General features: G+C 35.0%; 16 protein-coding genes across 16 annotated transcripts; 10 read left to right on the forward strand and 6 right to left on the reverse strand.

The window, feature by feature from the left end:
- Window positions 1–3,863: 3,863 nt before the first annotated feature.
- Window positions 3,864–4,357, reverse strand: LOC115630285 (histone H2B). The gene has a single exon (XM_030526821.1). It carries the CDS (start codon window positions 4,288–4,290, stop codon window positions 3,919–3,921), a length of 372 nt encoding a protein of 123 aa, XP_030382681.1. The 5' UTR covers window positions 4,291–4,357; the 3' UTR covers window positions 3,864–3,918.
- A 202-nt stretch (window positions 4,358–4,559) lies between these two features.
- On the forward strand, window positions 4,560–5,025 carry LOC115630280 (histone H2A). The gene has a single exon (XM_030526816.1). It carries the CDS (start codon window positions 4,580–4,582, stop codon window positions 4,952–4,954), a length of 375 nt encoding a protein of 124 aa, XP_030382676.1. The 5' UTR covers window positions 4,560–4,579; the 3' UTR covers window positions 4,955–5,025.
- Window positions 5,026–5,529: 504 nt separating this feature from the next.
- On the reverse strand, window positions 5,530–11,693 carry LOC115630299 (histone H4-like). Its single transcript, XM_030526837.1, has 2 exons — window positions 11,340–11,693; window positions 5,530–5,896 (listed from the first exon to the last, which is right to left on the reverse strand). The coding sequence occupies exons 1-2, from the start codon at window positions 11,644–11,646 to the stop codon at window positions 5,583–5,585; spliced, it is 621 nt and encodes a 206-aa protein (XP_030382697.1). The 5' UTR covers window positions 11,647–11,693; the 3' UTR covers window positions 5,530–5,582.
- On the forward strand, window positions 6,142–6,640 carry LOC115630274 (histone H3). Its single transcript, XM_030526809.1, has one exon. It carries the CDS (start codon window positions 6,173–6,175, stop codon window positions 6,581–6,583), a length of 411 nt encoding a protein of 136 aa, XP_030382669.1. The 5' UTR covers window positions 6,142–6,172; the 3' UTR covers window positions 6,584–6,640.
- On the forward strand, window positions 8,156–8,994 carry LOC115630272 (histone H1-like). The gene has a single exon (XM_030526806.1). The coding sequence runs from the start codon at window positions 8,180–8,182 to the stop codon at window positions 8,924–8,926; it is 747 nt and encodes a 248-aa protein (XP_030382666.1). The 5' UTR covers window positions 8,156–8,179; the 3' UTR covers window positions 8,927–8,994.
- On the reverse strand, window positions 9,617–10,111 carry LOC115630283 (histone H2B). The gene has a single exon (XM_030526819.1). The coding sequence runs from the start codon at window positions 10,041–10,043 to the stop codon at window positions 9,672–9,674; it is 372 nt and encodes a 123-aa protein (XP_030382679.1). The 5' UTR covers window positions 10,044–10,111; the 3' UTR covers window positions 9,617–9,671.
- Window positions 10,302–10,777, forward strand: LOC115630281 (histone H2A). The gene has a single exon (XM_030526817.1). The coding sequence runs from the start codon at window positions 10,332–10,334 to the stop codon at window positions 10,704–10,706; it is 375 nt and encodes a 124-aa protein (XP_030382677.1). The 5' UTR covers window positions 10,302–10,331; the 3' UTR covers window positions 10,707–10,777.
- A 200-nt stretch (window positions 11,694–11,893) lies between the features above and the next one.
- LOC115630275 (histone H3) lies at window positions 11,894–12,392 on the forward strand. Its single transcript, XM_030526810.1, has one exon. It carries the CDS (start codon window positions 11,925–11,927, stop codon window positions 12,333–12,335), a length of 411 nt encoding a protein of 136 aa, XP_030382670.1. The 5' UTR covers window positions 11,894–11,924; the 3' UTR covers window positions 12,336–12,392.
- Window positions 12,393–13,907: 1,515 nt separating this feature from the next.
- On the forward strand, window positions 13,908–14,746 carry LOC115630273 (histone H1-like). Its single transcript, XM_030526807.1, has one exon. The coding sequence runs from the start codon at window positions 13,932–13,934 to the stop codon at window positions 14,676–14,678; it is 747 nt and encodes a 248-aa protein (XP_030382667.1). The 5' UTR covers window positions 13,908–13,931; the 3' UTR covers window positions 14,679–14,746.
- A 623-nt stretch (window positions 14,747–15,369) lies between these two features.
- Window positions 15,370–15,864, reverse strand: LOC115630284 (histone H2B). The gene has a single exon (XM_030526820.1). It carries the CDS (start codon window positions 15,794–15,796, stop codon window positions 15,425–15,427), a length of 372 nt encoding a protein of 123 aa, XP_030382680.1. The 5' UTR covers window positions 15,797–15,864; the 3' UTR covers window positions 15,370–15,424.
- Window positions 15,865–16,062: 198 nt separating this feature from the next.
- On the forward strand, window positions 16,063–16,532 carry LOC115630278 (histone H2A). Its single transcript, XM_030526813.1, has one exon. It carries the CDS (start codon window positions 16,087–16,089, stop codon window positions 16,459–16,461), a length of 375 nt encoding a protein of 124 aa, XP_030382673.1. The 5' UTR covers window positions 16,063–16,086; the 3' UTR covers window positions 16,462–16,532.
- A 504-nt stretch (window positions 16,533–17,036) lies between these two features.
- Window positions 17,037–23,203, reverse strand: LOC115630260. Its single transcript, XM_030526794.1, has 3 exons — window positions 22,850–23,203; window positions 21,184–21,400; window positions 17,037–17,402 (listed from the first exon to the last, which is right to left on the reverse strand). The coding sequence occupies exons 1-3, from the start codon at window positions 23,154–23,156 to the stop codon at window positions 17,090–17,092; spliced, it is 837 nt and encodes a 278-aa protein (XP_030382654.1). The 5' UTR covers window positions 23,157–23,203; the 3' UTR covers window positions 17,037–17,089.
- LOC115630276 (histone H3) lies at window positions 17,649–18,147 on the forward strand. The gene has a single exon (XM_030526811.1). The coding sequence runs from the start codon at window positions 17,680–17,682 to the stop codon at window positions 18,088–18,090; it is 411 nt and encodes a 136-aa protein (XP_030382671.1). The 5' UTR covers window positions 17,649–17,679; the 3' UTR covers window positions 18,091–18,147.
- LOC115630271 (histone H1-like) lies at window positions 19,663–20,501 on the forward strand. Its single transcript, XM_030526805.1, has one exon. The coding sequence runs from the start codon at window positions 19,687–19,689 to the stop codon at window positions 20,431–20,433; it is 747 nt and encodes a 248-aa protein (XP_030382665.1). The 5' UTR covers window positions 19,663–19,686; the 3' UTR covers window positions 20,434–20,501.
- On the reverse strand, window positions 21,125–21,619 carry LOC115630282 (histone H2B). Its single transcript, XM_030526818.1, has one exon. It carries the CDS (start codon window positions 21,549–21,551, stop codon window positions 21,180–21,182), a length of 372 nt encoding a protein of 123 aa, XP_030382678.1. The 5' UTR covers window positions 21,552–21,619; the 3' UTR covers window positions 21,125–21,179.
- LOC115630279 (histone H2A) lies at window positions 21,821–22,287 on the forward strand. Its single transcript, XM_030526814.1, has one exon. The coding sequence runs from the start codon at window positions 21,842–21,844 to the stop codon at window positions 22,214–22,216; it is 375 nt and encodes a 124-aa protein (XP_030382674.1). The 5' UTR covers window positions 21,821–21,841; the 3' UTR covers window positions 22,217–22,287.
- Window positions 23,204–23,346: the final 143 nt, after the last annotated feature.

The raw sequence follows: 23,346 nt of genomic DNA on the forward strand, positions 1-23,346 counted from the left end.
CCTTGAGCACACCACGGTCTCTTCATAAATTAAGCCAGAGATGCGTTTTACACCGCCACGTCGAGCCAAACGACGGATAGCTGGCTTTGTGATACCCTGAATGTTATCACGCAATACTTGCGATGACTTTTTGCGCCACCCTTGCCCAAGCCTTTGCCACCTTTACCACGACCAGTCATTTTTCTCACTAATTTACTTAAACTGCACAAATTCACAACGAAACTACGCTGTTGCGGCCACATACGCTCGTATTTAACAAAAATAACACGAAAACACGAGCGAGTCGGATAATCTTCCTATCTCTCTTTCGCACATCTCGTTCAAACAACCACCAATCGCATTGTGCGGCCAAATTTCTATATAGAAGGCGCAAAGCAAGCAATACGAATATTGTGTTTTCATCAGTGACAGTGTATACAGTGTAGTAGATTAGTACGAATAAATACTTGTATATGGCTCGCACCAAGCAAACTGCCCGAAATCGACCGGTGGCAAGCGCCTCGCAAGCAGCTGGCTACCAAAGCTGCTCGTAAAAGTGCACCAGCCACCGGTGGTGTAAAAAAGCCACATCGTTATCGCCCCGGTACAGTTGCACTTCGTGAGATCCGCCGCTACCAAAAAGCACTGAGCTATTGATCGCAACTGCCATTCCAGCGTTTGGTTCGTGAGATGCTCAGACTTTAAAACTGATTTGCGATTCCAAAGTTCAGCGGTAATGGCATTACAGGAAGCTAGCGAAGCCTATCTGGTTGGTCTTTTTGAAGATACAATTTTGTGCGCAATTCATGCCAAGCGTGTTACAATCATGCCCAAGGACATTCATTTGCCAGACGTATTCGTGGTGAACGTGCATAAGTTGAAATTTCAGCGCTTCATTTGTCCAAATTATAAATCAATAATCGGTCCTTTTCAGGACCACAAATAGCTAACAAAGAGATTAACTATTGCTTGGTATACAGCATTTTTCGTTTTTATATTATGATTATTACATTTATTCCATTATTTACACAAATGCCTGGCATTTCACATAACAATGCAAATATATAATATGAAGTCATATACTTGTATATGTATTTTCATTCATCAAGTAAATTAAATCATGCTATTGCGATTATCATTTTCTCAATTAAAAGAAATATACATTGAGAAAATCGATGTTTTTCTGAATACTAAACACACACACGTTATATCGATTTAATGGTTGTTACTGGTATTCAACAAATAAATAAAATAAGAGTTTCCCAAAAAATGTAAAATTTGTTATTTATTTAATACATTTTTACTTAAATAAATACTTGTATATTGTTATATTTTTCAAAATACAAAATAAACCACTTGTATTAAATAGAGCAATGGATTGTCCTGCTATTTAGACAAGAAAATCGATTGTTTTTTTCTGAATGCGAAACACACCGTTATATAGTATAAGATTTAATGGTTATTACTGGTATTCAAAAACAAATAATAAAATAATTTTCCCAAAAAAATGTCAATTTTGTTATTTATTTAATAAATTTTTTACTAATATATACTTGTATATTGTTATATTTTTCAAAATACAAAATAAAGCACTTGAATTAAATAGAGCATGGATTTTCCTGCTATTTAGACAAACATGCGAAACTACTTATAACATAACAAACACGTTTAAAACTCGGAATTTATTATTTATTTAATAACTAACTCTTTCTAGTTTTGTTAATACATTTGTTAGTACTTGTAAGTTATCAAACACACTCCATTTTTTTATGACTCCTTGGAAATTCGTTAACAACTTATAATGGGTCCAGAAATGATTATAAAATCTTAAATACTTAACAAATTATTAAAGCAAGTTTAACTTCTTTTGAATGAATGCTAAAATAAATTGGACTTTTAAAACTATATTCTTAAACTATATTTGGTAATTGTTTGAATGCTATATGCTACTCCGATGGTCGTTTTATGCAAGGTAGGGCTACTTGAAAGCATTCAATAAATATAATTTTTTTGCATTTTAATAAATCATTCGTTTAGATTTGTATACAAAATTGTTTAAATTTTGTTTAAAACCCGTTACAATGATTTTATAGCATAATTTCTTATAATAAATCATTTTGTAAGCAAAATTATTGACCATTAAAGAATAATGTTTCACTTTGAGTGCCATTTAAAATAACTCACAAAGTATCAACACAAACTTAAGTTTATTAAACTCTGTCAAGCTTATAGATATTATTAAATTGCATTTCAAATGATTTTTTTTACATCTAATCATTTTTCGAAGCAAATTACCTTTTAGATTGCCATAAACTTAGCTGTCGAGAACGACCAATGCCACATTCATTTGTATACCGCCCTCCTCCACGATTCTCATAAATGGTGACTAAAAATTCGTAAAATTTCTGAAAGCAAACCGTTTTATAATTTACAAGTGTGAAAGTGAAGTTAAAAGAAATGTCTGATTCTATCGTTGCTGTTACATCGGCCGCCTCTCCGATTGCCATTGCACAAGCGGAGAAAAGGTCACTGTCAAGAAGGCAACTGCTGCCAAATCGAAAAAGCTACAGCTCCACCATCACATCCGCCAACCCAGCAAATGGTCGACGCGTCAATCAAATTTGAAGGAGCGCGGGGGTCATCACTTTTGGCAATTAAAAGTACATTAGTGCCACATATATGCGATGCCCAGAAATTGGCCCCGTTCATTAAGAAATATTTGAAGTCAGCTGTTGCAAATGGAAACTCATCCAAACAAAAGGCAAAGCGCATCTGGTTCGTTTAATTATCTGCGGCCGCTAAAAAAGAGCCAAAGCCAAAAGTCAGTTCCGTCGAGAAAAGTAAGAAAAAAGTTGCACCCATCTGGAGCAGCTAAAAAGAAGTCGAGCGGCGTCGCCAAGAAGGCCTCTGCAGCCGGTGACAAGAAATCTAAAGTTAAAAAATCTGTTGCCACTAAAAAGACTGCAGAGAAAAAGACAAAGGAGAAGGCAAAGGCAAAAGACGCAAAGAAAAGTGGTACAGTTAAGGGCAAAATCAACTACATCGAAGCCTAAATCGAGTGCTGTAAAACCAAAAACTCCAAAGGCCAAAACTACTACTACTAGTGCCAAGCCAAAGAAGACAGCATCGGCACCGAAAAAACCAAAGGCTGCAGCTTCCCCGCCAAAAAGGCAAAGACAGCAGTAGTCAAGAAATGAATGCATATGTGAAATTTTGTATATGCAAATATAAAAATTCATTTGAAACAAAGCCCTTTTCAGGGCTACAAACAACTAAGAAAGAGAAAAAATAATTTCAAATGTGATTTAAATGGTTTCAAATAATCTTATCTTTTTCTAATTTTGTTAATATATTTGTTATTACTTCTAGGTGTACAAGTATATGTATGAAAAATTTAACAATTTTTGTTTAAAAACTGTTACAAGGGTTTTAGACCATAATTTGTTAGTTAATTTTGTAACAAAAATAATGAGAATTGAAAAATGTTTCACTTTGAGCACAAAAGTTTAAAAAAAACGTATATTAATAAAATTAATAAATAATTTAATCATTTTTCGAAGCAAATTACGATAAACTTAGCTGATGCAAATACAATGGAATTGTATACGGTCCGGTCCTCCTCCACGATTCTCATAAAAATGGGTGACTAAAAATTGTTTTGTTTCAGTCGATTTCAAGCAATAAGAACTGCATATCATATAGGTGAACGATATGATTTGTAAAAATAGTTTGTTTATAAATATTGACCAAAATAGTTATATTAATATATATGTTCGCCCATTATAATAGATTTGTTTTTTATCACAGTAAAGGGGTGCCATGTAAATTTTATTTAAAAGAAATGTATGAAAATTATTAACTCTGCTTATGAAAAATTTGATGGCCCTGAAAAGGGCCTTTTGGAACGTTGTTGCTGCTATGAAGCGGGCGATCAGACATTTACTTTGAGCTGGTGTACTTGGTAACGGCTTTGGTGCCTTCACTTACGGCGTGCTTAGCCAATTCACCGGGCAGAAGTAGGCGGACTGCCGTTTGGATTTCGCGACTCGTTATTGTCGATCGTTTATTATAGTGGGCCAAACGGGAAGCTTCAGCAGCAATGCGCTCGAAAATGTCATTCACAAAACTGTTCATGATGCTCATTGCCTTCGATGAAATGCCTGTATCAGGATGAACCTGCTTCAGAACTTTGTATATGTAGATGGCATAACTCTCCTTCCTCTTGCGCTTCTTCTTCTTGTCGTTCTTGGTTATATTTTTCTGGGCTTTACCAGCCTTTTTCGCTGCCTTTCCACTGGTCTTTGGCGGCATTTTTCACTTCAGATTAATTTAATTCACTTGAGTTAAAATAACACAACACTTCACAGTTGCTTTAGCAATATTTTTCTACCACTGAATTGCTACATATTTGTATATTTTTGTTTAACATCGCCTTCAGGTTTAACTTATAAGAAGCCGTCCAACCCTTAGCAGAGCGTATATGATGCTTAAAAAAGTATAAATATAAAGGCCTAACACTTGGTCGGACATCAACATTTGTGTGTGAGCCAGTGAGCCAGTGAGAAGTGTATTTGTGAAATAAAAAAAAAAAAAATAGAAAATGTCTGGTCGTGGTAAAGGTGGTAAAGTAAAGGGAAAGGCAAAGTCGCGTTCGAATCGAGCTGGCCTTCAATTCCCAGTTGGCCGTATCCACCGCCTGCTTCGCAAGGGTAACTATGCTGAACGTGTTGGTGCCGGCGCTCCTGTTTACCTGGCTGCTGTTATGGAATATTTAGCCGCTGAAGTTCTGGAGTTGGCTGGCAATGCAGCACGCGATAATAAAAAGACGCGCATAATTCCACGTCACCTGCAACTGGCTATTCGTAATGACGAGGAGTTAAACAAGCTCCTCTCGGGCGTAACCATTGCTCAGGGTGGTGTTCTACCTAACATCCAGGCGGTGCTTTTACCTAAAAAGACCGAAAAGAAGGCTTAAATTGGCGGCAACCTTTAATAAATAAAAACAATACTGTATATAAAACCAACCGTCCTTTTCAGGACGACCAATTTAATTCAGAAGAGATTTTAATTCATCATCATACAACGTGAATTTGAATAAAGTATAAATATGAAGGCTTAGCATTTGGTCGGGCAGCATGTCATGAACCGTAGAATATACTACTTGTATGTATATAATGCGTATTATATATTTTTAATTCGAAAGTATTTTTTATCCCTTTTGAATTTGGTCAATACGTATAATAATTACTTGAGTGCAAGTATTTATACTCGAATTTTTAACACTGCCAACGTTTGCCATATTTTACTCCTAAATTATGAAAATATAAATGGATGGAATGTAAGCTGTACAATATGTTTGTTTTTTTAAATATGCGTATGTAAAATAAAAGTATGAGTTGAATATTTTTCTCTTTTAAAAAAATATGTTGTGGTCCTGAAAAGGTTCAATATATTATGAAAATATAAATGAAGAGTATCGATTGTACAGCTTTTTGTAAAATAAAAGTATGATTTGAATATTTTTCTCTTTTAAAAATATATGTTGTGGTCCTGAAAAGGACCGATTGTTTTCTTTATTTGCACATTTGGGCAAATGTAACTTCTTAACCGCCGAAACCGTAAAGGGTGCGGCCTTGTCTTTTTAATGCATATACAACATCCATAGCTGTGACTGTTTTCCTTTTGGCATGTTCCGTATAGGTGACAGCATCACGAATAACATTCTCCAAAAACACCTTGAGCACACCACGGGTCTCTTCATAAATTAAGCCAGAGATGCGTTTTACACCGCCACGTCGAGCCAAACGACGGATAGCTGGCTTTGTGATACCCTGAATGTTATCACGCAATACTTTGCGATGACGTTTTGCGCCACCCTTGCCCAAGCCTTTGCCACCTTTACCACGACCAGTCATTTCTCACTAATTCACTTTAACTGCACAAAATTCACAACGAAACTAACGCTGTTGCGGCCACATACGCTCGTATTTATACAAAAATAACACGAAAACACGAGCGAGTCGGATAATCTTCCTATCTCTCTTTCGCACATCTCGTTCAAACAACCACCAATCGCATTGTGCGGCCAAATTTCTATATAAAGAAGGCGCAAAGCAAGCAATACGAATATTGTGTTTTCATCAGTGACAGTGTATACAGTGTAGTAGATTAGTACGGAATAAATACTTGTATAATGGCTCGCACCAAGCAAACTGCCCGAAAATCGACCGGTGGCAAAGCGCCTCGCAAGCAGCTGGCTACCAAAGCTGCTCGTAAAAGTGCACCAGCCACCGGTGGTGTAAAAAAGCCACATCGTTATCGCCCCGGTACAGTTGCACTTCGTGAGATCCGCCGCTACCAAAAAAGCACTGAGCTATTGATTCGCAAACTGCCATTCCAGCGTTTGGTTCGTGAGATAGCTCAGGACTTTAAAACTGATTTGCGATTCCAAAGTTCAGCGGTAATGGCATTACAGGAAGCTAGCGAAGCCTATCTGGTTGGTCTTTTTGAAGATACAAATTTGTGCGCAATTCATGCCAAGCGTGTTACAATCATGCCCAAGGACATTCAATTGGCCAGACGTATTCGTGGTGAACGTGCATAAGTTGAAATTTCAGCGCTTCATTTTCCAAATTATAAAATCAATAATCGGTCCTTTTCAGGACCACAAATAGCTAACAAAGAGATTAACTATTGCTTGGTATACAGCATTTTTCGTTTTATATTATGATTATTTACATTTATTCCATTATTTACACAAATGCCTGGCATTTCACATAACAATGCAAATATATAAATATGAAGTCATATACTTGTATATGTATTTTTCATTCATCAAGTAAATTAAATCATGCTATTGCGATTATCATTTTCTCAATTAAAAGAAATATACATTGAGAAAATCGATTGTTTTTTCTGAATACTAAACACACGTTATATACGATTTAATGGTTGTTACTGGTATTCAAACAAATAAATAAAATAAGATTTTCCCAAAAAAATGTAAAATTTGTTATTTATTTAATACATTTTTTACTTAAATAAATACTTGTATATTGTTATATTTTTCAAAATACAAAATAAACCACTTGTATTAAATAGAGCAATGGATTGTCCTGCTATTTAGACAAGAAAATCGATTGTTTTTTCTGAATGCGAAACACACGTTATATAGTATAAGATTTAATGGTTATTACTGGTATTCAAACAAATAAATAAAATATGATTTTCCCAAAAAAATGTCAATTTTGTTATTTATTTAATAAATTTTTTACTTAAATATATACTTGTATATTGTTATATTTTTCAAAATACAAAATAAAGCACTTGAATTAAATAGAGCAATGGATTTTCCTGCTATTTAGACAAACATGCGAAACTACTTATAACATAACAAAACACGTTTAAAACTCGGAATTTATTATTTATTTAATAACTAACTCTTTCTAGTTTTGTTAATACATTTGTTAGTACTTGTAAGTTATCAAACTCCATTTTTTTATGACTCCTTGGAAATTCGTTAACAACTTATAATGGGTCCAGAAATGATAATATAAAATCTTAAATACTTAACAAATTATTAAAGCAAGTTTAACTTCTTTTGAATGAATGCTAAAATAAATTGGACTTTTAAAACTATATTCTTAAACTATATTTGGTAATTTGTTTGAATGCTATATGCTACTCCGATGGTCGTTTTATGCAAGGTAGGGCTACTTTGAAAGCATTCAATAAATATATTTTTTTGCATTTTAATAAATCATTCGTTTAGATTTGTATACAAAATTGTTTAAATTTTGTTTAAAACCCGTTACAAATGATTTTATAGCATAATTTCTTATAATAAATTCATTTTGTAAGCAAAATTATTGACCATTAAAGAATAATGTTTCACTTTGAGTGCCATTTAAAAATGAACTCACAAAAGTATCAACACAAACTTAAGTTTATTAAACTCTGTCAAGCTTATAGATATTATTAAATTGCATTTCAAATGATTTTTTTTACATCTAATCATTTTTCGAAGCAAATTACCTTTTAGATTGCCATAAACTTAGCTGTCGAGAACGACCAATGCCACATTCATTTGTATACCGCCCTCCTCCACGATTCTCATAAAAATGGGTGACTAAAAATTCGTAAAATTTCTGAAAGCAAACCGTTTTATAATTTTACAAGTGTGAAAGTGAAGTTAAAAGAAATGTCTGATTCTATCGTTGCTGTTACATCGGCCGCCTCTCCGATTGCCATTGCACAAGCGGAGAAAAAGGTCACTGTCAAGAAGGCAACTGCCGCCAAATCGAAAAAAGCTACAGCTCCACCATCACATCCGCCAACCCAGCAAATGGTCGACGCGTCAATCAAGAATTTGAAGGAGCGCGGTGGGTCATCACTTTTGGCAATTAAAAAGTACATTAGTGCCACATATAAATGCGATGCCCAGAAATTGGCCCCGTTCATTAAGAAATATTTGAAGTCAGCTGTTGCAAATGGAAAACTCATCCAAACAAAAGGCAAAGGCGCATCTGGTTCGTTTAAATTATCTGCGGCCGCTAAAAAAGAGCCAAAGCCAAAAGTCAGTTCCGTCGAGAAAAGTAAGAAAAAAGTTGCACCATCTGGAGCAGCTAAAAAGAAGTCGAGCGGCGTCGCCAAGAAGGCCTCTGCAGCCGGTGACAAGAAATCTAAAGTTAAAAAATCTGTTGCCACTAAAAAGACTGCCGAGAAAAAGACAAAGGAGAAGGCAAAGGCAAAAGACGCAAAGAAAAGTGGTACAGTTAAGGCAAAATCAACTACATCGAAGCCTAAATCGAGTGCTGTAAAACCAAAAACTCCAAAGGCCAAAACTACTACTACTAGTGCCAAGCCAAAGAAGACAGCATCGGCACCGAAAAAACCAAAGGCTGCAGCTTCCGCCAAAAAGGCAAAGACAGCAGTAGTCAAGAAATGAATGCATATGTGAAATTTTGTATATGCAAATATAAAAATTCATTTGAAACAAAGCCCTTTTCAGGGCTACAAACAACTAAGAAAGAGAAAAAATAATTTTCAAATGTGATTTAAATGGTTTCAAATAATCTTATCTTTTTCTAATTTTGTTAATATATTTGTTATTACTTCTAGGTGTACAAGTATATGTATGAAAAATTTAACAATTTTTGTTTAAAACTGTTACAAAGGGTTTTAGACCATAATTTGTTAGTTAATTTTGTAACAAAAATAATGAGAATTGAAAAATGTTTCACTTTGAGCACAAAAGTTTAAAAAAAAACGTATATTAATAAAATTAATAAATAATTTAATCATTTTTCGAAGCAAATTACGATAAACTTAGCTGATGCAAATACAATGGAATTGTATACGGTCCGGTCCTCCTCCACGATTCTCATAAAAATGGGTGACTAAAAATTGTTTTGTTTCAGTCGATTTCAAGCAATAAGAACTGCATATCATATAGGTGAACGATATGATTTGTAAAAATAGTTTGTTTATAAATATTGACCAAAATAGTTATATTAATATATATGTTCGCCCATTATAATAGATTTTGTTTTTTATCACAGTAAAGGGGTGCCATGTAAATTTTATTTAAAAGAAATGTATGAAAATTATTAACTCTGCTTATGAAAAATTTGATGGCCCTGAAAAGGGCCTTTTGGAACGTTGTTGCTGCTATGAAGCGGGCGATCAGACATTTACTTTGAGCTGGTGTACTTGGTAACGGCTTTGGTGCCTTCACTTACGGCGTGCTTAGCCAATTCACCGGGCAGAAGTAGGCGGACTGCCGTTTGGATTTCGCGACTCGTTATTGTCGATCGTTTATTATAGTGGGCCAAACGGGAAGCTTCAGCAGCAATGCGCTCGAAAATGTCATTCACAAAACTGTTCATGATGCTCATTGCCTTCGATGAAATGCCTGTATCAGGATGAACCTGCTTCAGAACTTTGTATATGTAGATGGCATAACTCTCCTTCCTCTTGCGCTTCTTCTTCTTGTCGTTCTTGGTTATATTTTTCTGGGCTTTACCAGCCTTTTTCGCTGCCTTTCCACTGGTCTTTGGCGGCATTTTTCACTTCAGATTAATTTAATTCACTTGAGTTAAAATAACACAACACTTCACAGTTGCTTTAGCAATATTTTTCTACCACTGAATTGCTACATATTTGTATATTTTTGTTTAACATCGCCTTCAGGTTTAACTTATAAGAAGCCGTCCAACCCTTAGCAGAGCGTATATGATGCTTAAAAAAGTATAAATATAAAGGCCTAACACTTGGTCGGACATCAACATTTGTGTGTGAGCCAGTGAGCCAGTGAGAAGTGTATTTGTGAAATAAAAAAAAAAAAATAGAAAATGTCTGGTCGTGGTAAAGGTGGTAAAGTAAAGGGAAAGGCAAAGTCGCGTTCGAATCGAGCTGGCCTTCAATTCCCAGTTGGCCGTATCCACCGCCTGCTTCGCAAGGGTAACTATGCTGAACGTGTTGGTGCCGGCGCTCCTGTTTACCTGGCTGCTGTTATGGAATATTTAGCCGCTGAAGTTCTGGAGTTGGCTGGCAATGCAGCACGCGATAATAAAAAGACGCGCATAATTCCACGTCACCTGCAACTGGCTATTCGTAATGACGAGGAGTTAAACAAGCTCCTCTCGGGCGTAACCATTGCTCAGGGTGGTGTTCTACCTAACATCCAGGCGGTGCTTTTACCTAAAAAGACCGAAAAGAAGGCTTAAATTGGCGGCAACCTTTAATAAATAAAAACAATACTGTATATAAAACCAACCGTCCTTTTCAGGACGACCAATTTAATTCAGAAGAGATTTTAATTCATCATCATACAACGTGAATTTGAATAAAGTATAAATATGAAGGCTTAGCATTTGGTCGGGCAGCATGTCATGAACCGTAGAATATACTACTTGTATGTATATAATGCGTATTATATATTTTTAATTCGAAAGTATTTTTTATCCCTTTTGAATTTGGTCAATACGTATAATAATTACTTGAGTGCAAGTATTTATACTCGAATTTTTAACACTGCCAACGTTTGCCATATTTTACTCCTAAATTATGAAAATATAAATGGATGGAATGTAAGCTGTACAATATGTTTGTTTTTTTAAATATGCGTATGTAAAATAAAAGTATGAGTTGAATATTTTTCTCTTTTAAAAAAATATGTTGTGGTCCTGAAAAGGTTCAATATATTATGAAAATATAAATGAAGAGTATCGATTGTACAGCTTTTTGTAAAATAAAAGTATGATTTGAATATTTTTCTCTTTTAAAAATATATGTTGTGGTCCTGAAAAGGACCGATTGTTTTCTTTATTTGCACATTTGGGCAAATGTAACTTCTTAACCGCCGAAACCGTAAAGGGTGCGGCCTTGTCTTTTTAATGCATATACAACATCCATAGCTGTGACTGTTTTCCTTTTGGCATGTTCCGTATAGGTGACAGCATCACGAATAACATTCTCCAAAAACACCTTGAGCACACCACGGGTCTCTTCATAAATTAAGCCAGAGATGCGTTTTACACCGCCACGTCGAGCCAAACGACGGATAGCTGGCTTTGTGATACCCTGAATGTTATCACGCAATACTTTGCGATGACGTTTTGCGCCACCCTTGCCCAAGCCTTTGCCACCTTTACCACGACCAGTCATTTTTCACTAATTTACTTTAACTGCACAAAATTCACAACGAAACTAACGCTGTTGCGGCCACATACGCTCGTATTTATACAAAAATAACACGAAAACACGAGCGAGTCGGATAATCTTCCTATCTCTCTTTCGCACATCTCGTTCAAACAACCACCAATCGCATTGTGCGGCCAAATTTCTATATAAAGAAGGCGCAAAGCAAGCAATACGAATATTGTGTTTTCATCAGTGACAGTGTATACAGTGTAGTAGATTAGTACGGAATAAATACTTGTATAATGGCTCGCACCAAGCAAACTGCCCGAAAATCGACCGGTGGCAAAGCGCCTCGCAAGCAGCTGGCTACCAAAGCTGCTCGTAAAAGTGCACCAGCCACCGGTGGTGTAAAAAAGCCACATCGTTATCGCCCCGGTACAGTTGCACTTCGTGAGATCCGCCGCTACCAGAAAAGCACTGAGCTATTGATTCGCAAACTGCCATTCCAGCGTTTGGTTCGTGAGATAGCTCAGGACTTTAAAACTGATTTGCGATTCCAAAGTTCAGCGGTAATGGCATTACAGGAAGCTAGCGAAGCCTATCTGGTTGGTCTTTTTGAAGATACAAATTTGTGCGCAATTCATGCCAAGCGTGTTACAATCATGCCCAAGGACATTCAATTGGCCAGACGTATTCGTGGTGAACGTGCATAAGTTGAAATTTCAGCGCTTCATTTTCCAAATTATAAAATCAATAATCGGTCCTTTTCAGGACCACAAATAGCTAACAAAGAGATTAACTATTGCTTGGTATACAGCATTTTTCGTTTTATATTATGATTATTTACATTTATTCCATTATTTACACAAATGCCTGGCATTTCACATAACAATGCAAATATATAAATATGAAGTCATATACTTGTATATGTATTTTTCATTCATCAAGTAAATTAAATCATGCTATTGCGATTATCATTTTCTCAATTAAAAGAAATATACATTGAGAAAATCGATTGTTTTTTCTGAATACTAAACACACGTTATATACGATTTAATGGTTGTTACTGGTATTCAAACAAATAAATAAAATAAGATTTTCCCAAAAAAATGTAAAATTTGTTATTTATTTAATACATTTTTTACTTAAATAAATACTTGTATATTGTTATATTTTTCAAAATACAAAATAAACCACTTGTATTAAATAGAGCAATGGATTGTCCTGCTATTTAGACAAGAAAATCGATTGTTTTTTCTGAATGCGAAACACACGTTATATAGTATAAGATTTAATGGTTATTACTGGTATTCAAACAAATAAATAAAATATGATTTTCCCAAAAAAATGTCAATTTTGTTATTTATTTAATAAATTTTTTACTTAAATATATACTTGTATATTGTTATATTTTTCAAAATACAAAATAAAGCACTTGAATTAAATAGAGCAATGGATTTTCCTGCTATTTAGACAAACATGCGAAACTACTTATAACATAACAAAACACGTTTAAAACTCGGAATTTATTATTTATTTAATAACTAACTCTTTCTAGTTTTGTTAATACATTTGTTAGTACTTGTAAGTTATCAAACTCCATTTTTTTATGACTCCTTGGAAATTCGTTAACAACTTATAATGGGTCCAGAAATGATAATATAAAATCTTAAATACTTAACAAATTATTAAAGCAAGTTTAACTTCTTTTGAATGAATGCTAAAATAAATTGGACTTTTAAAACTATATTCTTAAACTATATTTGGTAATTTGTTTGAATGCTATATGCTACTCCGATGGTCGTTTTATGCAAGGTAGGGCTACTTTGAAAGCATTCAATAAATATATTTTTTTGCATTTTAATAAATCATTCGTTTAGATTTGTATACAAAATTGTTTAAATTTTGTTTAAAACCCGTTACAAATGATTTTATAGCATAATTTCTTATAATAAATTCATTTTGTAAGCAAAATTATTGACCATTAAAGAATAATGTTTCACTTTGAGTGCCATTTAAAAATGAACTCACAAAAGTATCAACACAAACTTAAGTTTATTAAACTCTGTCAAGCTTATAGATATTATTAAATTGCATTTCAAATGATTTTTTTTACATCTAATCATTTTTCGAAGCAAATTACCTTTTAGATTGCCATAAACTTAGCTGTCGAGAACGACCAATGCCACATTCATTTGTATACCGCCCTCCTCCACGATTCTCATAAAAATGGGTGACTAAAAATTCGTAAAATTTCTGAAAGCAAACCGTTTTATAATTTTACAAGTGTGAAAGTGAAGTTAAAAGAAATGTCTGATTCTATCGTTGCTGTTACATCGGCCGCCTCTCCGATTGCCATTGCACAAGCGGAGAAAAAGGTCACTGTCAAGAAGGCAACTGCCGCCAAATCGAAAAAAGCTACAGCTCCACCATCACATCCGCCAACCCAGCAAATGGTCGACGCGTCAATCAAGAATTTGAAGGAGCGCGGTGGGTCATCACTTTTGGCAATTAAAAAGTACATTAGTGCCACATATAAATGCGATGCCCAGAAATTGGCCCCGTTCATTAAGAAATATTTGAAGTCAGCTGTTGCAAATGGAAAACTCATCCAAACAAAAGGCAAAGGCGCATCTGGTTCGTTTAAATTATCTGCGGCCGCTAAAAAAGAGCCAAAGCCAAAAGTCAGTTCCGTCGAGAAAAGTAAGAAAAAAGTTGCACCATCTGGAGCAGCTAAAAAGAAGTCGAGCGGCGTCGCCAAGAAGGCCTCTGCAGCCGGTGACAAGAAATCTAAAGTTAAAAAATCTGTTGCCACTAAAAAGACTGCCGAGAAAAAGACAAAGGAGAAGGCAAAGGCAAAAGACGCAAAGAAAAGTGGTACAGTTAAGGCAAAATCAACTACATCGAAGCCTAAATCGAGTGCTGTAAAACCAAAAACTCCAAAGGCCAAAACTACTACTACTAGTGCCAAGCCAAAGAAGACAGCATCGGCACCGAAAAAACCAAAGGCTGCAGCTTCCGCCAAAAAGGCAAAGACAGCAGTAGTCAAGAAATGAATGCATATGTGAAATTTTGTATATGCAAATATAAAAATTCATTTGAAACAAAGCCCTTTTCAGGGCTACAAACAACTAAGAAAGAGAAAAAATAATTTTCAAATGTGATTTAAATGGTTTCAAATAATCTTATCTTTTTCTAATTTTGTTAATATATTTGTTATTACTTCTAGGTGTACAAGTATATGTATGAAAAATTTAACAATTTTTGTTTAAAACTGTTACAAAGGGTTTTAGACCATAATTTGTTAGTTAATTTTGTAACAAAAATAATGAGAATTGAAAAATGTTTCACTTTGAGCACAAAAGTTTAAAAAAAAAACGTATATTAATAAAATTAATAAATAATTTAATCATTTTTCGAAGCAAATTACGATAAACTTAGCTGATGCAAATACAATGGAATTGTATACGGTCCGGTCCTCCTCCACGATTCTCATAAAAATGGGTGACTAAAAATTGTTTTGTTTCAGTCGATTTCAAGCAATAAGAACTGCATATCATATAGGTGAACGATATGATTTGTAAAAATAGTTTGTTTATAAATATTGACCAAAATAGTTATATTAATATATATGTTCGCCCATTATAATAGATTTTGTTTTTTATCACAGTAAAGGGGTGCCATGTAAATTTTATTTAAAAGAAATGTATGAAAATTATTAACTCTGCTTATGAAAAATTTGATGGCCCTGAAAAGGGCCTTTTGGAACGTTGTTGCTGCTATGAAGCGGGCGATCAGACATTTACTTTGAGCTGGTGTACTTGGTAACGGCTTTGGTGCCTTCACTTACGGCGTGCTTAGCCAATTCACCGGGCAGAAGTAGGCGGACTGCCGTTTGGATTTCGCGACTCGTTATTGTCGATCGTTTATTATAGTGGGCCAAACGGGAAGCTTCAGCAGCAATGCGCTCGAAAATGTCATTCACAAAACTGTTCATGATGCTCATTGCCTTCGATGAAATGCCTGTATCAGGATGAACCTGCTTCAGAACTTTGTATATGTAGATGGCATAACTCTCCTTCCTCTTGCGCTTCTTCTTCTTGTCGTTCTTGGTTATATTTTTCTGGGCTTTACCAGCCTTTTTCGCTGCCTTTCCACTGGTCTTTGGCGGCATTTTTCACTTCAGATTAATTTAATTCACTTGAGTTAAAATAACACAACACTTCACAGTTGCTTTAGCAATATTTTTCTACCACTGAATTGCTACATATTTGTATATTTTTGTTTAACATCGCCTTCAGGTTTAACTTATAAGAAGCCGTCCAACCCTTAGCAGAGCGTATATGATGCTTAAAAAAGTATAAATATAAAGGCCTAACACTTGGTCGGACATCAACATTTGTGTGTGAGCCAGTGAGCCAGTGAGAAGTGTATTTGTGAAATAAAAAAAAAAAAAAATAGAAAATGTCTGGTCGTGGTAAAGGTGGTAAAGTAAAGGGAAAGGCAAAGTCGCGTTCGAATCGAGCTGGCCTTCAATTCCCAGTTGGCCGTATCCACCGCCTGCTTCGCAAGGGTAACTATGCTGAACGTGTTGGTGCCGGCGCTCCTGTTTACCTGGCTGCTGTTATGGAATATTTAGCCGCTGAAGTTCTGGAGTTGGCTGGCAATGCAGCACGCGATAATAAAAAGACGCGCATAATTCCACGTCACCTGCAACTGGCTATTCGTAATGACGAGGAGTTAAACAAGCTCCTCTCGGGCGTAACCATTGCTCAGGGTGGTGTTCTACCTAACATCCAGGCGGTGCTTTTACCTAAAAAGACCGAAAAGAAGGCTTAAATTGGCGGCAACCTTTAATAAATAAAAACAATACTGTATATAAAACCAACCGTCCTTTTCAGGACGACCAATTTAATTCAGAAGAGATTTTAATTCATCATCATACAACGTGAATTTGAATAAAGTATAAATATGAAGGCTTAGCATTTGGTCGGGCAGCATGTCATGAACCGTAGAATATACTACTTGTATGTATATAATGCGTATTATATATTTTTAATTCGAAAGTATTTTTTATCCCTTTTGAATTTGGTCAATACGTATAATAATTACTTGAGTGCAAGTATTTATACTCGAATTTTTAACACTGCCAACGTTTGCCATATTTTACTCCTAAATTATGAAAATATAAATGGATGGAATGTAAGCTGTACAATATGTTTGTTTTTTTAAATATGCGTATGTAAAATAAAAGTATGAGTTGAATATTTTTCTCTTTTAAAAAAATATGTTGTGGTCCTGAAAAGGTTCAATATATTATGAAAATATAAATGAAGAGTATCGATTGTACAGCTTTTTGTAAAATAAAAGTATGATTTGAATATTTTTCTCTTTTAAAAATATATGTTGTGGTCCTGAAAAGGACCGATTGTTTTCTTTATTTGCACATTTGGGCAAATGTAACTTCTTAACCGCCGAAACCGTAAAGGGTGCGGCCTTGTCTTTTTAATGCATATACAACATCCATAGCTGTGACTGTTTTCCTTTTGGCATGTTCCGTATAGGTGACAGCATCACGAATAACATTCTCCAAAAACACCTTGAGCACACCACGGGTCTCTTCATAAATTAAGCCAGAGATGCGTTTTACACCGCCACGTCGAGCCAAACGACGGATAGCTGGCTTTGTGATACCCTGAATGTTATCACGCAATACTTTGCGATGACGTTTTGCGCCACCCTTGCCCAAGCCTTTGCCACCTTTACCACGACCAGTCATTTTTCACTAATTTACTTTAACTGCACAAAATTCACAACGAAACTAACGCTGTTGCGGCCACATACGCTCGTATTTATACAAAAATAACACGAAAACACGAGCGAGTCGGATAATCTTCCTATCTCTCTTTCGCACATCTCGTTCAAACAACCACCAATCGCATTGTGCGGCCAAATTTCTATATAAAGAAGGCGCAAAGCAAGCAATACGAATATTGTGTTTTCATCAGTGACAGTGTATACAGTGTAGTAGATTAGTACGGAATAAATACTTGTATAATGGCTCGCACCAAGCAAACTGCCCGAAAATCGACCGGTGGCAAAGCGCCTCGCAAGCAGCTGGCTACCAAAGCTGCTCGTAAAAGTGCACCAGCCACCGGTGGTGTAAAAAAGCCACATCGTTATCGCCCCGGTACAGTTGCACTTCGTGAGATCCGCCGCTACCAGAAAAGCACTGAGCTATTGATTCGCAAACTGCCATTCCAGCGTTTGGTTCGTGAGATAGCTCAGGACTTTAAAACTGATTTGCGATTCCAAAGTTCAGCGGTAATGGCATTACAGGAAGCTAGCGAAGCCTATCTGGTTGGTCTTTTTGAAGATACAAATTTGTGCGCAATTCATGCCAAGCGTGTTACAATCATGCCCAAGGACATTCAATTGGCCAGACGTATTCGTGGTGAACGTGCATAAGTTGAAATTTCAGCGCTTCATTTTCCAAATTATAAAATCAATAATCGGTCCTTTTCAGGACCACAAATAGCTAACAAAGAGATTAACTATTGCTTGGTATACAGCATTTTTCGTTTTATATTATGATTATTTACATTTATTCCATTATTTACACAAATGCCTGGCATTTCACATAACAATGCAAATATATAAATATGAAGTCATATACTTGTATATGTATTTTTCATTCATCAAGTAAATTAAATCATGCTATTGCGATTATCATTTTCTCAATTAAAAGAAATATACATTGAGAAAATCGATTGTTTTTTCTGAATACTAAACACACGTTATATACGATTTAATGGTTGTTACTGGTATTCAAACAAATAAATAAAATAAGATTTTCCCAAAAAAATGTAAAATTTGTTATTTATTTAATACATTTTTTACTTAAATAAATACTTGTATATTGTTATATTTTTCAAAATACAAAATAAACCACTTGTATTAAATAGAGCAATGGATTGTCCTGCTATTTAGACAAGAAAATCGATTGTTTTTTCTGAATGCGAAACACACGTTATATAGTATAAGATTTAATGGTTATTACTGGTATTCAAACAAATAAATAAAATATGATTTTCCCAAAAAAATGTCAATTTTGTTATTTATTTAATAAATTTTTTACTTAAATATATACTTGTATATTGTTATATTTTTCAAAATACAAAATAAAGCACTTGAATTAAATAGAGCAATGGATTTTCCTGCTATTTAGACAAACATGCGAAACTACTTATAACATAACAAAACACGTTTAAAACTCGGAATTTATTATTTATTTAATAACTAACTCTTTCTAGTTTTGTTAATACATTTGTTAGTACTTGTAAGTTATCAAACTCCATTTTTTTATGACTCCTTGGAAATTCGTTAACAACTTATAATGGGTCCAGAAATGATAATATAAAATCTTAAATACTTAACAAATTATTAAAGCAAGTTTAACTTCTTTTGAATGAATGCTAAAATAAATTGGACTTTTAAAACTATATTCTTAAACTATATTTGGTAATTTGTTTGAATGCTATATGCTACTCCGATGGTCGTTTTATGCAAGGTAGGGCTACTTTGAAAGCATTCAATAAATATATTTTTTTGCATTTTAATAAATCATTCGTTTAGATTTGTATACAAAATTGTTTAAATTTTGTTTAAAACCCGTTACAAATGATTTTATAGCATAATTTCTTATAATAAATTCATTTTGTAAGCAAAATTATTGACCATTAAAGAATAATGTTTCACTTTGAGTGCCATTTAAAAATGAACTCACAAAAGTATCAACACAAACTTAAGTTTATTAAACTCTGTCAAGCTTATAGATATTATTAAATTGCATTTCAAATGATTTTTTTTACATCTAATCATTTTTCGAAGCAAATTACCTTTTAGATTGCCATAAACTTAGCTGTCGAGAACGACCAATGCCACATTCATTTGTATACCGCCCTCCTCCACGATTCTCATAAAAATGGGTGACTAAAAATTCGTAAAATTTCTGAAAGCAAACCGTTTTATAATTTTACAAGTGTGAAAGTGAAGTTAAAAGAAATGTCTGATTCTATCGTTGCTGTTACATCGGCCGCCTCTCCGATTGCCATTGCACAAGCGGAGAAAAAGGTCACTGTCAAGAAGGCAACTGCCGCCAAATCGAAAAAAGCTACAGCTCCACCATCACATCCGCCAACCCAGCAAATGGTCGACGCGTCAATCAAGAATTTGAAGGAGCGCGGTGGGTCATCACTTTTGGCAATTAAAAAGTACATTAGTGCCACATATAAATGCGATGCCCAGAAATTGGCCCCGTTCATTAAGAAATATTTGAAGTCAGCTGTTGCAAATGGAAAACTCATCCAAACAAAAGGCAAAGGCGCATCTGGTTCGTTTAAATTATCTGCGGCCGCTAAAAAAGAGCCAAAGCCAAAAGTCAGTTCCGTCGAGAAAAGTAAGAAAAAAGTTGCACCATCTGGAGCAGCTAAAAAGAAGTCGAGCGGCGTCGCCAAGAAGGCCTCTGCAGCCGGTGACAAGAAATCTAAAGTTAAAAAATCTGTTGCCACTAAAAAGACTGCCGAGAAAAAGACAAAGGAGAAGGCAAAGGCAAAAGACGCAAAGAAAAGTGGTACAGTTAAGGCAAAATCAACTACATCGAAGCCTAAATCGAGTGCTGTAAAACCAAAAACTCCAAAGGCCAAAACTACTACTACTAGTGCCAAGCCAAAGAAGACAGCATCGGCACCGAAAAAACCAAAGGCTGCAGCTTCCGCCAAAAAGGCAAAGACAGCAGTAGTCAAGAAATGAATGCATATGTGAAATTTTGTATATGCAAATATAAAAATTCATTTGAAACAAAGCCCTTTTCAGGGCTACAAACAACTAAGAAAGAGAAAAAATAATTTTCAAATGTGATTTAAATGGTTTCAAATAATCTTATCTTTTTCTAATTTTGTTAATATATTTGTTATTACTTCTAGGTGTACAAGTATATGTATGAAAAATTTAACAATTTTTGTTTAAAACTGTTACAAAGGGTTTTAGACCATAATTTGTTAGTTAATTTTGTAACAAAAATAATGAGAATTGAAAAATGTTTCACTTTGAGCACAAAAGTTTAAAAAAAAAACGTATATTAATAAAATTAATAAATAATTTAATCATTTTTCGAAGCAAATTACGATAAACTTAGCTGATGCAAATACAATGGAATTGTATACGGTCCGGTCCTCCTCCACGATTCTCATAAAAATGGGTGACTAAAAATTGTTTTGTTTCAGTCGATTTCAAGCAATAAGAACTGCATATCATATAGGTGAACGATATGATTTGTAAAAATAGTTTGTTTATAAATATTGACCAAAATAGTTATATTAATATATATGTTCGCCCATTATAATAGATTTTGTTTTTTATCACAGTAAAGGGGTGCCATGTAAATTTTATTTAAAAGAAATGTATGAAAATTATTAACTCTGCTTATGAAAAATTTGATGGCCCTGAAAAGGGCCTTTTGGAACGTTGTTGCTGCTATGAAGCGGGCGATCAGACATTTACTTTGAGCTGGTGTACTTGGTAACGGCTTTGGTGCCTTCACTTACGGCGTGCTTAGCCAATTCACCGGGCAGAAGTAGGCGGACTGCCGTTTGGATTTCGCGACTCGTTATTGTCGATCGTTTATTATAGTGGGCCAAACGGGAAGCTTCAGCAGCAATGCGCTCGAAAATGTCATTCACAAAACTGTTCATGATGCTCATTGCCTTCGATGAAATGCCTGTATCAGGATGAACCTGCTTCAGAACTTTGTATATGTAGATGGCATAACTCTCCTTCCTCTTGCGCTTCTTCTTCTTGTCGTTCTTGGTTATATTTTTCTGGGCTTTACCAGCCTTTTTCGCTGCCTTTCCACTGGTCTTTGGCGGCATTTTTCACTTCAGATTAATTTAATTCACTTGAGTTAAAATAACACAACACTTCACAGTTGCTTTAGCAATATTTTTCTACCACTGAATTGCTACATATTTGTATATTTTTGTTTAACATCGCCTTCAGGTTTAACTTATAAGAAGCCGTCCAACCCTTAGCAGAGCGTATATGATGCTTAAAAAAGTATAAATATAAAGGCCTAACACTTGGTCGGACATCAACATTTGTGTGTGAGCCAGTGAGCCAGTGAGAAGTGTATTTGTGAAATAAAAAAAAAAAAAAATAGAAAATGTCTGGTCGTGGTAAAGGTGGTAAAGTAAAGGGAAAGGCAAAGTCGCGTTCGAATCGAGCTGGCCTTCAATTCCCAGTTGGCCGTATCCACCGCCTGCTTCGCAAGGGTAACTATGCTGAACGTGTTGGTGCCGGCGCTCCTGTTTACCTGGCTGCTGTTATGGAATATTTAGCCGCTGAAGTTCTGGAGTTGGCTGGCAATGCAGCACGCGATAATAAAAAGACGCGCATAATTCCACGTCACCTGCAACTGGCTATTCGTAATGACGAGGAGTTAAACAAGCTCCTCTCGGGCGTAACCATTGCTCAGGGTGGTGTTCTACCTAACATCCAGGCGGTGCTTTTACCTAAAAAGACCGAAAAGAAGGCTTAAATTGGCGGCAACCTTTAATAAATAAAAACAATACTGTATATAAAACCAACCGTCCTTTTCAGGACGACCAATTTAATTCAGAAGAGATTTTAATTCATCATCATACAACGTGAATTTGAATAAAGTATAAATATGAAGGCTTAGCATTTGGTCGGGCAGCATGTCATGAACCGTAGAATATACTACTTGTATGTATATAATGCGTATTATATATTTTTAATTCGAAAGTATTTTTTATCCCTTTTGAATTTGGTCAATACGTATAATAATTACTTGAGTGCAAGTATTTATACTCGAATTTTTAACACTGCCAACGTTTGCCATATTTTACTCCTAAATTATGAAAATATAAATGGATGGAATGTAAGCTGTACAATATGTTTGTTTTTTTAAATATGCGTATGTAAAATAAAAGTATGAGTTGAATATTTTTCTCTTTTAAAAAAATATGTTGTGGTCCTGAAAAGGTTCAATATATTATGAAAATATAAATGAAGAGTATCGATTGTACAGCTTTTTGTAAAATAAAAGTATGATTTGAATATTTTTCTCTTTTAAAAATATATGTTGTGGTCCTGAAAAGGACCGATTGTTTTCTTTATTTGCACATTTGGGCAAATGTAACTTCTTAACCGCCGAAACCGTAAAGGGTGCGGCCTTGTCTTTTTAATGCATATACAACATCCATAGCTGTGACTGTTTTCCTTTTGGCATGTTCCGTATAGGTGACAGCATCACGAATAACATTCTCCAAAAACACCTTGAGCACACCACGGGTCTCTTCATAAATTAAGCCAGAGATGCGTTTTACACCGCCACGTCGAGCCAAACGACGGATAGCTGGCTTTGTGATACCCTGAATGTTATCACGCAATACTTTGCGATGACGTTTTGCGCCACCCTTGCCCAAGCCTTTGCCACCTTTACCACGACCAGTCATTTTTCACTAATTTACTTTAACTGCACAAAATTCACAACGAAACTAACGCTGTTGCGGCCACATACGCTCGTATTTATACAAAAATAACACGAAAACACGAGCGAGTCGGATAATCTTCCTATCTCTCTTTCGCACATCTCGTTCAAACAACCACCAATCGCATTGTGCGGCCAAATTTCTATATAAAGAA

This window comes from Scaptodrosophila lebanonensis, unplaced genomic scaffold (assembly GCF_003285725.1).
Source record: "Scaptodrosophila lebanonensis strain 11010-0011.00,11010-0021.00 unplaced genomic scaffold, SlebRS2 tig00000409-arrow-arrow-pilon, whole genome shotgun sequence".
Classification (NCBI taxonomy): Eukaryota; Metazoa; Arthropoda; class Insecta; order Diptera; family Drosophilidae; genus Scaptodrosophila; species Scaptodrosophila lebanonensis.